The sequence below is a fragment of the Phyllobates terribilis genome, unplaced genomic scaffold (assembly GCF_046119375.1).
Source record: "Phyllobates terribilis strain yellow unplaced genomic scaffold, ASM4611937v1 Scaffold_13__5_contigs__length_258822181, whole genome shotgun sequence".
Taxonomy (NCBI): Eukaryota; Metazoa; Chordata; class Amphibia; order Anura; family Dendrobatidae; genus Phyllobates; species Phyllobates terribilis.
The window spans coordinates 189,587,404-189,603,956 of NW_027362773.1; the positions used below are offsets into that span (position 1 = coordinate 189,587,404).

The 16,553-nt window shown below is 42.3% G+C and overlaps 1 protein-coding gene across 1 annotated transcript in view; it reads right to left on the reverse strand.

Annotated features, from left to right (window-relative positions):
* The window catches only part of CDYL2 (chromodomain Y like 2), a 94,536-nt gene that overhangs the window by 11,353 nt on the left and 66,630 nt on the right, over positions 1 to 16,553 (reverse strand). Inside the window, exons 2-3 of the mRNA XM_073659139.1 lie at positions 10,503 to 11,070; positions 1,612 to 1,829 (exon numbers count right to left, since the gene is read on the reverse strand). Coding sequence (XP_073515240.1) covers positions 1,612 to 1,829; positions 10,503 to 11,070 — 786 coding nt within the window. The remainder of the gene's footprint in view (positions 1 to 1,611; positions 1,830 to 10,502; positions 11,071 to 16,553) is intronic.

A 16,553-nucleotide genomic window follows, 5' to 3' on the forward strand; every position in this document is an offset into this window, starting at 1 on the left:
AAGCAATTATGAAATAATTAAAAGTGGCATAAAATGAAATAAAACCAAAACTATATCATTTTTTAGTTATTCTAATACGAAATATGTGGTTGATGGTTGGGACAAGACAATCAGCAATATGTTAAGTAGTGAAATAAGTTGTTCCGTTACTGGGGCCTTGTGGTTAGATATGAAAGGGGCTGTCCCAAAAGCTGATATAGGAAATGTAACGAGGGGGGCTTCATCTCCGACTGGTCTGATTGCCTCTCCCTTGGTAGGTATGAACCTGTGCAGAGCTTCTTCATGCCACAGACACTGCATGTTACTCACCTGTCCCGGCTCCAGCACCGGCCCATGCTTCTTTCTCCTATGACTGCATTGCTTTGCATTAGTCCATGCCGGGTTTCTCAAGAAGCCCTGCTAACTCCTCTGACATCACTACCCTAGGCCTTTTATGGCCGACTGAGGCAGAGATCAAGTGCTTGGGAATTAAGCAGCATAGTAATCAACTGCTACAAGTCGGTCAGGAGTCTTTCTTACTGGGTGTCGTTCACACCAACCTGTCAGCACCCAACTTACCATATCATCCTAACTATTCTCAAGTCTGTTCACATCTTATTTCTGCAATCAAGGTAACACATCTCTTCAAGTGCGTTTCCAGTTTGCCTTTATGTCAATATCTTACTGTGGATAACCATTTCTACAATACAACATCCAGTTTGCATACTTTACTGCTATTAACTATTGCCTTGCTGGAGGATGACAGACTGTATTTACTTATGTTACATTGCTGCTATTAACTATTGCCTTGCTGGAGAATACCAGATTGAATTTAGTTATATTACATTGCTGCTATTAACCATTTTCCTGCCGGAGGATACCAGTCTCATCTGCTGCTACTGTTTCTGTGTGTTTGACACCTGGCTCTGAATCATCTGTGATATGTGCTCAGCTTATGGTCAGCTGTCCTGCATATTCTGCTGCTCTGATTTTTGCTGAATCACGTGTCATCTAACAAGACCCTCACCACTGTGCAGTCGCCTCTGGTTCAAGCTGCTCACCCAGACCTATGGCTTAGAGTAGTCACCTCACCAGTCGAGCCCATAACACTGCAGTATTAGCAAGAAAAGGCAACTGGTGTAAAGGTGTGTGAACTAGGAAAAGGCAAGTTGGGGTGGGTTGATTACTAGAAAAATTAAAACAAACTTCTTACATGTACCAACTTTTGATTAATGAAGGGGTCCCAACTTGCCAGTGGTGGGACATGCAAACTTCAGTTGGGTTTCACCAGAGCAGGGTGGTCTCATCCAAAGGCTATGATTGGCTTCCATGGCCATGTGACTTGAATATTATGCTATTAGGGGGGAAATTGGAACAGAGGACTATGGCAGTGGAAACAATCTTTATCATAATGTTAAGTATATTAGCAATACGTTTAGACATTTGTTAAAGTAAGGATAGGTGATACATTTATGATCACTGGGGTTCCAATTGCCAGGACCCCCACCAATCCTAAAATCAAAGTACTCTTGGGATTTGGTGGGGGTCTCAACTTCATCAGTTTGTGGGAACACCATTATAAAACATTAACATTTAACTCAACATTTAACCAAATAAAGGATTCCTCCTTACGTCAGGTGTCAGGGAGTTGTTGTCCGACGTCTGGCTGGACAGCAGGATGTGAGTGAAGCCATCTTCCTTCCTGACGACTATGTCCCGGAATCGACAGCTACTTTCATTCTGACGGACGCTGTATCTCAATCTCTTATCAAACACGCAGTCCTTTTCCAAGTCTAGTTTCCGCTTGACTGGGCTGTGAGGGGTCAGTCCTCCATTGGTCAATGGTTCCCCTTTAAGCGTATTAAAAGAAAATAATAATAAAGTAAAAATAATAAAGTACAACATTACAGAAAGATTATATTCTGAGCTGTTAACAAATTTTATATAAATTGGCGATAAAATGCAAGAGCTGTGTGTTCAGACTCAGGGTTACGTGTCCTCGTAATAATAAGTGATTATGCCCCTGGGAAGTGGAGAATGTCGCTTAGATATCAGAGCAATGTTCTGTAATATTTTACTTTCTGATCTGCCTTTACAATTTAATAGAATGGGGATGATTGGCTTAAAAAGGGTTGTCTGGCATTAGCAGACAGCACCACCCTTGTCAAATGGCCCTGTCCAGTATTCCAAGCAGCCTCATTTTTTACAAGTTGGTTAAGGTTGAGTATCATACACATCTGATGGACATCGTCTATAACGGGAATGAAAACAAGCCGCTTAGTTAAAGGGAATTTGTTACTCCATAGAAGAGTGGCATAATGTAGGAGCAAAGACCCAAATTACAACAATGTATCACTTACTTATCACTTATTTGCTGTAGTTTTTATTAAAAATGGCTTATCTGCTGCGGATCTACCAGTTCCCTAAATGCTGAGCCCAGTATAACCCCGCCCACAACACTGATTGATTAGCTTTCTTTGTTCATTGTGCATAGGCTGAAGGCTGCTAGTCAGTAGTGGGGGTGTGGCTGGACTACCAGGTAGCAGTCCAAGTAGTTCCTTAGTGATAATCTCCTGCTGATAAAACAGTGATATGCAAAAAGCTACACCAAGCAGCCCAGTAAGTGACACATCGCTGGAATCAGGGTTTCTGCCCCTACATTATGCTGCTCTCAGATTAGGTAGAAAAAAACTTGGCTACAAACTCTCTTTAAGGGTCCGCCTGGGCAGTATTTGTGTCAAACATATGTGATTAGTTGACTTCTGGTGGGCAGAGCTAGCTATATGTAAAAAATTATATACGAGTGTCATGATTAGTGGTTCATTTGCCACTTCATCACACTGAAGGAAGATAATAAATGGATGACACCGTGGTCGGGACCGCCCTGGGGACCCTGCAGACGGCACCGCCCAGGGAGAGCTCGCTATATGTGCATAATTGTATATGAGTGTCATGATTAGTGATTCATTTGCTACTTCATCACTCTGAAGGAAGATAATAAATGGATGACATCGCGGACGGCACCGCCCTGGGGACCCTGCGGACGGCACCGCCCTGGGGACCCTGCGGACGGCACCGCCCTGGGGACCCTGCGGACGGCACCGCCCTGGGGACCCTGCGGACGGCACATCTCAATTTCGTTCATTTGCAGGTGGTGTTTAATTACATTTTATCAGGAAATGCTGTTTAACCTTGGAAAGCTTTACAACTACCGGATTCACCCAGAAAAATTCTCAAGAGAACCTGAATTCCCGCAAGAACCTTCTATGAGGCGCTAAAGATTTGAAACTAGGACGACATCCTGAAATTCAAGAAGTAGGGTGCAAACTGATTTTTTTTTTCACTGTTAGTTTTTTTTAATTTTAATTTATTTATTCCTACTTATAGATTCCTTACACAACCAAACTAGATATCTGCCAGATGCTGCCGGTCACTTTACGAGCCTCTTTTATGAGCTCAATTCCACATAACAAAGTTGCCCGGCGTTTTGGGGATATGAGTTGTTTATCCAAATTAATGGCTTGTGAAGCACAAATAAGTAGTCATTATTTCCGACGTTCCTGAAGCCGCGGCCGTCAAGAGCCTTAGTAATTTTGTATCGATTTTTTTAGGTATTTTCTGCAGATTGAAGCAGATAATCTGGAAGGATTCCAGTTTGCTCTCCGGCTTCAATTACATAATTAAATAAAAAAAATCAAATTGTGACCTGGGAAATGATTTTATTCTCTCTATTTAGTCTGTACACACAAACTCGCAGGAAAAATCGGAATTCCCCAAGCATTTTTTTCTTTTTAGGGTTTGCAAATCGTAATTGGTTTCTTAAGACGTGATATTTTACTTTGTAATTAGAAATGAGCAGAATTGCTGGTAGATATACATGGTTTTTTTTCCTTTTAGTGCTTTGGGACCTTCCATTTTGCCCTCGATTATGATTTTTGGGTTTACACTAGGGTTTAGCAGACATTCTAGCAACCAATGCTCCCTACATTTACTGCTCGTTTTTTATCCTATGAAAAAAAAAATGGAGGAGAACTGAAAAATTACTAACTTCTTCTCTTTAGACTTGTAGTACTTGTCCATGAGCTGGAGCAATGCATGGCATGTCTCAAACCTGGGATTAAAGGGAACAAGGGAACCTAATATGTCCAAAAATGCTACTTACCTCCAAATGTATACGTAATCTACAGATAAACAGTGCTTAAATGATGTGCAGCTGGCTTTCTGGAGCAGCAGCTACAGGGAGAAAAAAAGTTGCATTTTCCCTGCAGCCGCAGCTGGTCCAGTTATTGGCGGTGCAGAACACGGTTACTGTCACCGTCTGCCTATGAAAGTGCTGGGGAGTGATCACAGTGCATTCACAGTATAGTGACAGGTCAGTGTTAGAGCTACCTGCCCCAATAACTGGACCAGCAGCAGCTGCAGGGAAAATACAACTTCTGGTTCTCCCTGTAGCCGCTGCTCCAGTAAGCCATCTACACAGCATATATCTATTTACATACAGATTATCCCTATATCTTTCTGGACTTAACTGGTTCCCTTTAACTATTTCTGTCAAAAAGTCTAAACCCTGATTTCAGGCTGCAGTCCATAAATTCCACAGAGGGTGCAGTACCTGTCTCCATTATGTAATTGTCTATCGAAAAAAATGGGCAAGTTCAGAGAATAGCTACCAGGATGGTGAGCGGACTGCAAACTACGTCTTACGAGGAATGGTTAAATAATCCGGGAAGGTTTAGCTTGCAAAAAGGAAGGCTAAGAGTAGACATAATAGCTGTCTACAATTATCTTAAGGGTTATCACAGTGTAGAGGGATCATCCTTATTCTCATTTGCACATGGAAACACGAGAAGCAATGGAATGAAACTGAAAGGGAGAAGATACAGATTAGATATTAGAAAAAACTTTTTGACAGTGAGGGTGATCAATGAGTCGAACAGGCAGCCACGACAGGTGGGGAGTAGGGATGGGCAAACCGAAACGGTAAAGTTCGGGATCTGTGCACGGACCCCGAACACTATCTTCTCCCAGAAGTCCATGTTAGTGTTACGGGTTCGGCAGCCCGAATAAAGCTTGTTGATTTGCTGCGCAGCAGCCTTTCAACAAGCTTTTCTGGTGTGGGCACTTCCAGCCCCATCACAGCAATGCCATGTATTCCCTCTGTGAGCGGTGACGTCCGTAAGGTTACCGCAGGTCATCGGCTATGAACTGCTATATTCTTACTGCACTTGTCGCAGCAGCCGGATTCACACACTACTAATTATGTTCTGGCGGCCGTGCTGAGCAGGGACATTACTGGTGTCACCGCTCAGCACTACATCCGGATGTAGCAGAGTCGGCAATCGTTGTGGGATGTTGTGCAGACCCCTTTAGATTATTTTTTAAAAGGTAATAAATGGGTAAAAGTGGATAATGGTTGGGGAATGCTTTTTACAATTTAAGGACTTTTTTCTGTGTGTGTTTATTACTTTTGACTAAGAGGTTAGTAATGGGGGTGTCTTATAGTTGCCTCTCGATTACTAACCCCAGGGCTTGATGTCAGCGGACATTACATAGCTGACATCAACCCCAAAACCATTATCCCGCTTACCAACGCAGCAGGGAAAGTGGGAAGAGCAGAGACTAATAGATTATTATTATTATTTATTATTATAGCGCCATTTATTCCATGGCACTTTACATGTGAAGAAGGGGTATACATACAAGAACAATTACAATAATCTTGAACACAATGTGACGGCGACTGGTACAGGAGGAGCGAGGACCCTGCCCGCGAGGACTCACAGTCTACAAGGGGTTGGTGAGGATACAGTAGGTGAGGGTAGAGCTGGTCGTGCAGCATTATTTGTGGAGTGGTGGTTACTGCAGGTTGTAGGCTTGTCGGAAGAGGTGGGTCTTCAGGCTCTTTTTGAAGGTTTCTACGGTCGACGAGAGTCTGATGTGTTGGGGTAGAGAGTTCCAGAGAAGAGGGGAAGCACGGGAGAAATCTTGTATGCGATTGTGGGAGGAGGAGATAAGAGGGGAGTAGAGAAGGAGATCTTGTGAGGATCGGAGGTTGCGTGCGGGTGTGTAGAGGGAGACTAGGTCAGAGATATATGGAGGAGACAGGTTGTGAATGGCTTTGTATGTCATGGTTAGGGTTTTGAACTGGAGTCTCTGGGCAATGGGGAGCCAGTAAAGAGATTGACAGAGAGGAGAGGCTGGGGAATATCGGGGGGCAGGTGGATTAGTCGAGCAGCAGAGTTTAGGATGGATTGGAGGGGTGCAAGAGTGTTGGAAGGTAGGCCACAGAGCAGGAGGTTGCAGTAGTCAAGGCGGGAGATGATGAGGGCGTGCACTAGTGTTTTTGCAGATTCATGGTTGAGGAATGTGCGGATCCGGGAGATATTTTTGAGTTGGAGTCGGCAGGAAGTGGAAAGGGCTTGGATATGTGGTTTGAAGGAGAGTTCAGAGTCCAGGGTTACCCCAAGGCAGCGAGCTTGATGGACTGGGGAGAGTGGGCAGCCATTGACTATGATGGATAGGTCAGTTGGGGGGGTTGAATGAGATGGCGGAAAGATGATGAATTCTGTTTTGTCCATGTTAAGTTTTAGAAATCTAGCAGAGAAGAAGGATGAAATAGCAGACAGACATTGTGGGATTTTGGTTAGTAAGGAGGTGATATCAGGTCCAGAGAGGTAGATCTGTGTGTCATCAGCATAGAGGTGATAATGAAAGCCATGAGACTCTATGAGCTGTCCCAGGCCTAAGGTGTAGATGGAGAAGAGCAGGGGTCCTAGAACTGAACCTTGGGGGACACCGACAGATAGGGGGTGAGATGAGGAGGTGGTCTGTGAGTGAGAGACACTGAATGTCCTGTCTGTTAGATATGAGGAGATCCAGGATAGGGCCAAGTCTGTGATGCCGAGAGATGAGAGAGTCTGTAGTAAGAGGGAATGGTCCACTGTGTCGAAGGCAGATGACAGGTCTAGGAAGAGGAGGACAGAATAGTGTCGCTTAGATTTGGCGGTTAGTAGGTCGTTGGTAACTTTGGTCAGTAGTGCAGTTTCAGTAGAATAGTGCGGTCGGAAACCAGATTGTAGGCGGTCGAAGAGGGAGCAGGAGGAGAGGTGGGAGGACAGCTCAGAATGGACGTGTTGTTCCAGTAGTTTTGAGGCATAGGGGAGAAGTGATATGGGGCGATATCTATACAGAGAGGATGGGTCAAGGGAGGGCTTTTTGAGGATGGGTGTGATTGAGGCATGTTTGAAGCATGAGGGGAAGACACCAGTTGTTAGTGACAAGTTGAAGAGGTGGGCTAGGCCTGGGATGAAGATAGTGGTAAGGTTTGGGATGAGGTGGGACGGGATTGGGTCAAGTTTACAGGTGGTGAGGTGTGATTTGGAGAGTAAAGAGGAAAGTTGATCTTCCGTAATGGTGGAGAATGTGGTTTTGGAGGAGGAGGGTTGAGTAGGTGTGAGGAGGGTGTGTGGGGGCTTTAGGTAAAAGCTTTGTCTGATGGTGTCAATCTTCTGTTTGAAGATTGACATTTCTCGGGTGGCTGAGGGCTGGTGTTATTAGTCTGGGACCCTTCCCAGCCTATTAATATCAGCCTGCAGCTGTCTGCTTAGCCTTTGCTTGTTATTAAAAATAGGGGGACCCCACATCATTTTTTTGGGGGTCCCACTTTTTAATAACCAGTAAAGGCTATGCAGGCAGCTGTGAGATGATATTAATAGCCTGGGAAGCTTCATAGATATTGGCCTCTTCCCAGAATAATAACACCAGCCCCCAGCTGTCTGCTTTCCCTCAGCTGGGTATTAAAAATAATGGGGACCTCACGCCACTTTTTCTTTTATTTCTTTATTAGCTAAATACATATACAGTGAGCTACACGCACCGCCCTAATTACATATCTCACTAATCCATTTCTTACTATGCACAGGCGCCGGATGGTGAATCCTCTCATCAGCGTCGTCTGCTCTAGCTGCCATCAGTGAGAGCAAGCAACGTTGATGACAGTAATAGTCATCAGCCAACACCTGCCAGGCGGTAACTTTTTCACCGCTAGTCACATCCACTGGCTCACACGCTGTCCTCTGTGTGACAGCGTGGGAAACTGCAGCAGTCGGCGATACCTAGCGGCTGTGACCGGTGGGGACTTCAGTAAGGTTATCGCTGGTCAAAGCCAGTGTTTTTCCACCCTGTCACACAAGTGACAGCGTGGGAACCGCCAGATGTTCGGGGCCCCCCATTCACTTGAATAGGGTTCGGGATCAAGTTCGGGTACCCAAACCAAACTTTTTTCTATAAAGGTCGGCTGAACCCGACGGACCCAAACATCCACGGGTCCACTCATCCCTGGTGGGGAGTTCTCCTTCAATGGAAGTCTTCAAACAGAGACTGGACAGACATCTGTTCATGGTTTAGTGAATCCTGCATTGAGCAAGGGGTTGAACACGATGACCCTGGAGGTCCCTTCCAACACTAACATTCTTTGAAATTACCATTTAGGCACATGCTAGAAATAGTGAAGTTCAAGCAAGAGGGAAAGTCCAAGCTAACTGAACAAAGTATGGATGAAAGAGATTTCCAGATCATTGCATTATTGTTTTCTTTAAATTTTACACAGCGTCCCCACTTGTTTTGGAATTGTAGTTTCTTTTTTTTTTTTAATTTAGGTGGTAAAAAAGTTCACATCTTTGTAGAACAAAAAACAAAACCCTTTGGTTTTCCATCGATGGAGCTCTTTGAGGGCTTGTTTGTTACGTAGAGAGCTGTAGTTTTTTTTATATACCATTTTGGTGTACATGACATTTTGATTGCATTTTTTGTCAAAAAAAATAGTAATCCTGGGGAGTTTTTCATTGTTTTTACTTTTATGCTGTTCTTCACTTGGGTTAATTTTTCTTTATTTACAGTGCAAACTTTTACAGATGCGGAGATGAAAGAGGTTTATTTTTTAATTGAGAAAAAAAAAGTGGTTGATTCAAATTTTCGATATTTTTAAAAATATTTTATTAATTTTCACCTTCATTTTTAGTTCTCCAGGGGTCCTGAACTTGCAATCGTTTGATCATTTGTACTATATTCTGTAATACTTTATTGCAGTATATATTAAAATTGTTTTGTTGAAGGACCAAGATGTCAGTAATGGGAATCTATAGTAGGCCCCTGACTGCCATTGGCACCATGTAGTCACAAGTGCACCGGCAACAAAACTGTTGCTGCTGGCAGTAATTGACCACAGCATCTAAATGGTTAACAGCAGAGATTGGAGCCAACTCTGGATGCCACTGTTAGCTTAGTGATCTAAGCTACTTTCTAACGTGAATATCAGGGTGTGCCAAAGAATTAATGGGGTTTGTCCTATAAATAATATTTATCACCTATCCCAAGGATAACTGATAAATGTACGATCACTAACACCGCTACAGTTCAGAGGAACGGGGAACCCAAAATAATTTTTTAAACTCAGGCGAACCCACCGAGTTTTTCAAGCAGACGACACTTCAAAAAACTTTTTTTTTCCGGAATCATCTTTAATGTTCTTTCGGTCATTTCCGACAAGTTTTTGGAGGGTTTTCCTATGGTTTTTAGAAAGTCATTTTCTAAAAATTTTTTCAGTCCTTTGAATAAGGGCGAAACCACTAGTGTTTTTTAAGCAAAAAAAAACTAAGACAAAACGCTTGAGAAGTGCAGGTATCTTTTTAGCTTTGTTACTGACTTGTAATGTCAAGTACAGAGCCTCTTCTGCTCGGAAAAAGCCAGAAGAAGGAACATGTCTCTACTTTTAACTTCTTGGCATTTTTAGAAACCTGAACAGCAGGTCATTTTTACGCATTTTTTTTATTAGGCGTTTCTCATGGCTTTTTCAGGCGGTTTCCACCTGAAAAAGACGTGGTATACACATAACCTTAAGAAGCATGTGTGACCATCACCCATGTACTGTCTATACGAGTGGTGGTTGCACATACTCATTACCACTCCACAAGGGACTTTGGTTCAGAGGGGGTCTCGCCCATCAGGGACCCTTCCCTAACGATCCAACACTTATCATCTGTTCTGTGGATTGGATACAGAAGTTCTTTATGGACAAACACCTTGAATAAATAATTCACTTCTACACCTAAATGAAGACAGAATACAAGTCAACTAATGATACAAATAACCCGTCATGTAACATATTAAAAGAAAATAAAAAGATAAACACTAAAAATAAACGGAAAAAATGAAATAAAATTATTATAGTTTAATCCATATCCTAAAATTATGGGTTATAGGAAGTTTCGCCCCCAGCAGTTCGCCCCCAGGTACATTTCGCCCCCGCACATGGGCGAACTGGGGGAGATATGTGCGGGGGCAAAATGCTGGGGACGAAATGTACCCGGGGGCGAATTGCTGGGGGCAAAACATCCAATTCCCAAAACTACGGCTTTCAAATATGTCCATTTACATTGTGCAGACGAGATTTCCTTGGGTCCTGATAATTCGGAGCATTATACGTCTGCCTAAAGAATGGTACAGATATATATAACTCTACGTACCAATCCCATTGCCTATGGGCGAGTCGCAGTCATCCAGGCCCCCGGGTAAGACTTGCCTCCCTTTGTCATCCTCAAGGTCATTTTTTCCTTGCCTGGTGCCATTCTCAAAGTGCGTGTCCTCTGCGTGATTAGTGGGGTCCCCATTCTCGAAGGCTTTGCCCAGTGGCATAATCTGTAGCCCGCTGGGCGTAGTTCTGTATGTTAGTGTCTTTGTAGACCGGTCCCCGGGGGAATATTTGGCAGTGCACACCTTCTTCTGTTTCTGAAATGCATGTATCCTCCTCCTTTTTTGTGATGAGCCCTTGCTTCTCCCCGTGTCGGGCGACCTGTGTGGCATCTTGTCGACAGCAGTCCCTCGTAAGAGCTTTGATGCCACTACCTGTTTACCAGTTTTGGCTCGCCTGTCTCTGGTTAAGTGGAGTCCATTAAATTCATCAATAAACTCCTCGCAGTGCAGCAGGTGATGCTCGGGCTCCCAGGTGTCTTCACTACTCCCATATCCTTTCCATCGTATCAGGTATTCCCATTTCCCTTTCTTGTTCTTCCTTTTGTCCACAATCCTCTCAACCTGGGGAAAAAAAATAAAGTTACTTGAAGTTTTCAAGAGAAAAAAATTACATCATATTCAAAACTAGTTAGCTTTGCTGTACAGACTGGGACAGAATGAACAGAGTCATGGCATTCCAGGATGGGCAAGTTAAAGTTGTTCTCTAAAAATGAATAGCTTATCAATAGGGGGTTCGATTATCAGCGCTGACTCTGATCAATAGAGATGAAAATTAAAGTTAATTGAAGTTTTCAAAAGAAAAAAATTACATCATATTCAAAACTAGTTAGCTTTGCTGTACAGACTGGGACAGAATGAACAGAGTCATGGCATTCTTGGATGGACAAGTTAAAGTTGTTTTCTAAAAATTAATAACTTATTGATAAGGGGTCCAATTATCAGCGCTGACTCTGATCAACAGTTTTAAGAAGACGAGGTGGTCATGCAGTCACTTCCATATTTATATCGGCTGTGGGCTTATACGTACTTGCCTGCTCCGAATTTTTTTTGTGTCTGCTCAAGATATTTCAGGGTCGTTCCATCAGGCTCAATGGAACAATTATGCAATATATTGAACAGCTTCAGATTTCTTTTTTTTTGTTAATTCTTTAAACATTGCAGGGCAGGAACTCGGCCAATAGCAGGACGCAGCCCCAAGAAAAAACTGCAAAAGGCAATGACTCTTGAAAATTAAGTTAGAATTATTCGTCATGAATAGTCTGTTGTGCCATCATATATCAGGGTTCTGACTATATTTTGTGGAACTACATTTACAGGCAATGTATCATTTTTAAATAAATTTATATTAAAAATAAATATTATAAATCTGTTATATATTTATTATGAATATAAAAAAACAAAACAAACCACAATTTATACTCTATACATATAGTTTATTTTTAATTACCTGATTTGAATAATAGATAATTTTCAGGTAACACATTCCCGCTAAAGAGTATTTAGATTTTTTTCACGATATATATATTGCAGTTTTAACACTGTTCACTGAGCTTTAGTGTATAGTGTTGCATTTTCCATTTTGCAAAGATCATGAATAAAAATAAATAAATAAAAAAAATTATATATATATATATATAAACGCTTTAAAGGCAATGTGTTGCCAGAAAATTACCTATTATTCAAATCAGGTAATTATTTTTTAATGTTTTTTAATGTTTCATATGAGTTTAATATAAGGCCAAGTAGTCAATGTGAAAATTGCAAGATTTCTTTTTTTTTTTTATAGCAAAAGATATTGATATTCAAAAAAGTAAAAAACAAAATCCAAAAATACATTTACCATAAAAATCTGATTATTTTCTGCTGACACAATACCTTAAAAATAAAAACAGCATTACAAACAACTTAGATGATAAGTTCTCTTGATTTATAATTGCTATATTACTTTGTACATATCAGGATTACTGTATAATAATTTAACCGACAGAATAAAGTGAACTTCCAATATTTTAGAGGGATCTGTTAGAAGTGCTCATCGGTGGTGGAGTTCTTGGCTCTAAACGAGAATAAAAGGACTAAAGGGCACAATAAAGAGCCAAAAGGACACTCTCTTGGTCTCCGTCTAACTGCTGAACCACGGTAGACACATTTAGGACTTCAGCCTGGAACCTTTATAAATACCGGCACACAGCTTGGGCGGTCCAACAGGGTGTTAGTACAGATTATGCATTCTAACCAACTTCTTTCATCTACTAAACACCACCATGCTATGTCCTACCGTGTGCAACTCTGAAACCCCATTTTTATTGAAAGGGTAACCTAAATATTGTGATTTTTATACAATATTTTTCAATGCCATTATGTACAGAAAAAAAACCCAGAACTGTCGTAAATACATTGCTAAATGTGTCCTCAATGTCTACAACCCGCACAACCTCAATTTTAACAGACGGCCAAAAAGTTATCATCTTACCGTATTAGATGTTACTGGTGAGAGGAATGAAAGGACGATAATAATACATAACTGCACTTAAGAACAAAGCAATCATTGTAATTATTCTGAAATTGTCACTGCAGGAGACAGCCTTTTAAAGTAATTATTGATATAGAACTAATTATAACGGTGCCAACAGATGTCATCATACAAGAATCACATCATTCCCCAAATTCAAGAGAAAGGAAAATGAATTCCCGTTAAAAATGGTTTACAAGGGTTCTCGATGTTCGATACTCTCTTAAAATGACCCGATGGGGCCTGTCCAAGTTGAAAAAAGGGGGCCAAATACGCCTTTTGGGGATCTATGGTATCCAACAAAAGAGAGGTGGTGAGTTCTCCTTCAATGGAAGTCTTCAAGCAGAGGCTGGAGAGACATCTGTCTGAGATAGTTTAGTGACTCCTGCATTGAGCAGGTGGTTGGACATGATGACCCTGGAGGTCCCCTCCAACTCTAACAGTCTCTGATTCTATAATTCTACCTCCTGTCAGGCAGGAGGCAGGGGAGAGGTGGCGAGTTCTCCTTCAATGGAAGTCTTCAAACAGAGGTTGGACAGACATCTGTCTGAGATGGTTTAGTGAATCCTACATTGAGCCGGGGGTTGGACACGATGACCCTGGAGGTCTCTTCCAACGAGAACATTCTATTGGTTTTGGTTCGCGAGTCTTTGCCTGTAGGGATTGTGATTTCCCTATAGGTCAAAGTGTTTCTTTTAGGTATTAGGGATGTTCAGTTTTCATCTTTACAAATGTAAAAGGCCTGAAAGCAAGAGAAAGTCGAGAATTGGTGTGAATCCGGTCCATTGGCCACGGCGGTAATCTCTGCCCGCTCGACAGGAGCCGTGAGAAGCAGCTCTTACCTGCCGCTCTTCTTTTGATTAGCTAGCCTGACTATTATTGTTGATGCATGATGCAGGCCGGCTAATCAAACGAAGAGCCGCGGATATCATCAAGTAGGAGGTGCTTCTTACTGCCACAGATTACTGTTGGGTTGTGCGAATCGATTCTCACCAACTCTACTGGTTCATCATTCGTATAGCCAATAATTCCACCAGCAGAAGTGTAATCAGCCAACCTGTGTCCTACTCTGCACTGCTGAGGGGCAAGAACCCTGAAACAGTAGTTTGCAGATAGCGATCTTTTCCTTTTGAAGAAGATCCTGGTCCGGCTGAAGGCTACCTCCAGGTAGCACTGGAGAGCCAGCTTTACTTTTATGTGAAAATAGCTTATTTGCATACTCATTTCTCAGGAAGCATTGCATGCCTTGTAAGTCTCCCTAAGCTAACTGTTCTTCGACATAAGAAGAAACTTTACCCCACTAACTTAGGGCTCATTCACAGTGTTAGAACCTTGCTGTTAGGTTTTTTTTCCTTTGCTGGTCACATGACCTTGTTGGCCTATTTAATCCTGCTCCGCCCTTCTGGCTTTGCTGGACTTCATTGTATATCTACTTTCTAGCTAGCCTGTGCTCTGTATCTAACTCTGTTAGTTTGCGTGGTCTACTGACCTCTATGTTCTATATATTTTGTTTGTTCGTCTGTCTGCTACTATTTCTGTTAGGAGGTGTCCCATATTCCTCCCAGTCCTTAGTACTTGTAGGGATTCCCTCCCCACATCTATAGGTCTCCGTACAGACTAGCTTAGGACTTTAGCAGGTCTGATCGCAGGATCAGGTCCCCTGTTACATCGTAGGGATTAAGCTGAGTTCTATCGTAGGGACAGATCTCCTCTCTTTCCTTAGCTCTGGTAGCAGAACATAACAGTAAGTCCAGCCAGCAAATTCTCTAAGGAAAGATTTTTCTGTTCCATCATGGTGTCGGTTCAGGATTTGGTTCATCGCCTGCAGGGACTCTCTCTGGAGGTGGCCGAGCTCCGTCAGCACGTGAGTAACTGTCCTGGAGCACATTTCTTGGAGCCTAAGGTATGTTTGCCGGATTTATTTTTTGGTGAACACCGAGAATTTTTTTCATTTAAAAATGCTTGCTTATTGTATTTTCGTTTGAGACCTAAGTCCTCTGGGGATGAATCCCAGCGCGTAGGGTTCATAATGTCACTTTTGCGCAAAGAGCCTCAGGAGTGGGCCTTTTCTTTGCAACCTAGTGATTCATGCTTCAGATCAGTGGATAGTTTTTTTTTCTGCTTTGGGACTATTATATGATGATCCTGACCGTGTCGCATCAGCTGAGACTGAGTTGAGACGTTTAAAACAAGGATCAGGTAATGTTGAAAAATATTGTACTCATTTCCGTCGTTGGTCGACTCAAACAGGGTGGAACGATTCTGCTCTGAAAAGTCTATTTCTTGCTGGGCTCAGTGAAAGGGTTAAAGACCTGCTAATTGCTTATCCTACACCTGAGGATTTGCAACAGGCTATGCAATTAGCTATACGGGTGGATAGAAGACTGCGTGCTAGGGTTAATGAGAGCAAATCCTCTGCTATGTCAGTTTCTGGTTATGATAATGTGTGTACTAACAGTGGTGAACCGATGGAGATTGGATCGGTGGCACCTCGCTCTCAAGAAAAAGACCGTCGTTTTTCGGAAGGCTTGTGTTTCTATTGCGGAAAATCTGGTCATTTGATTAAAGGCTGTGAGCTTCGTATGAAGAAAGAAAAAAAAATGGTCAGTCACGCCCGTATTGCCTGTTTAAATTCCAAGGGTATATTTTTAGCTGCTTCCACGATTGCTCAGGAAAAATTAATGGAATTTCGGGTGTTTGTTGATTGCGGGTCTACACTGAATGTAATTGATGGGGGATTCGTGGAAAAACTCAATTTAAAACCTGAACCTTTATCATCCCCCATTGCTGTGGTTTCTGTGGATGGCTCCCCTTTGAAGAATATTACTCTCAAGGTCAGTGAATTTCCTCTCACTATTAATGGTGTTCACCATGAGAAATTGGATTTGGTAGTGTTGAATAACTTGCCTTCTCCAGTAATATTGGGTTTGCCCTGGTTAAAATTTCACAATCCTGTACTGGATTGGTCTACCAGTGAAATTAAATCCTGGAGCCATAAATGTTATGACAAGTGTTGTAATGGGCGTATTGCAGCTTTGGATAGGGGAGAATTGCCTGTTCCTATTCAGGATTTTTGGAGAGTTTTTTCTGAGAAAGAATCGCAGGTTTTGCCTCCCCATAGAGACTATGATTGTTCTATTGAATTTGTCCCTGGAGCGACTCTTCCTAAAAGTCGTTTATTTAACCTTACTATTCCTGAGAGGAAGGCTTTGGAGGAATACATACAGACAAGTTTGGCCGCCGGTCACATTAGGCCCTCTAAGTCTCCTGTGGCGGTTGGATTTTTTTTGTAAAAAAAAAAGGACGGCGGTTTACGTCCTTGTCTGGATTTTCGTGAGATTAACAAAATTACGGTACGCAATCCTTACCCACTGCCATTGATTCCTGATCTGTTTAACCAGTTATTGGGGGCCAAGTGGTTCTCTAAAATTGACCTTAAGGGGGCATACAATCTGTTGCGCATGAAGGAGGGTGATGAATGGAAGACTGCTTTTAACACTCCTGTGGGTCATTTTGAGAATCTGGTTATGCC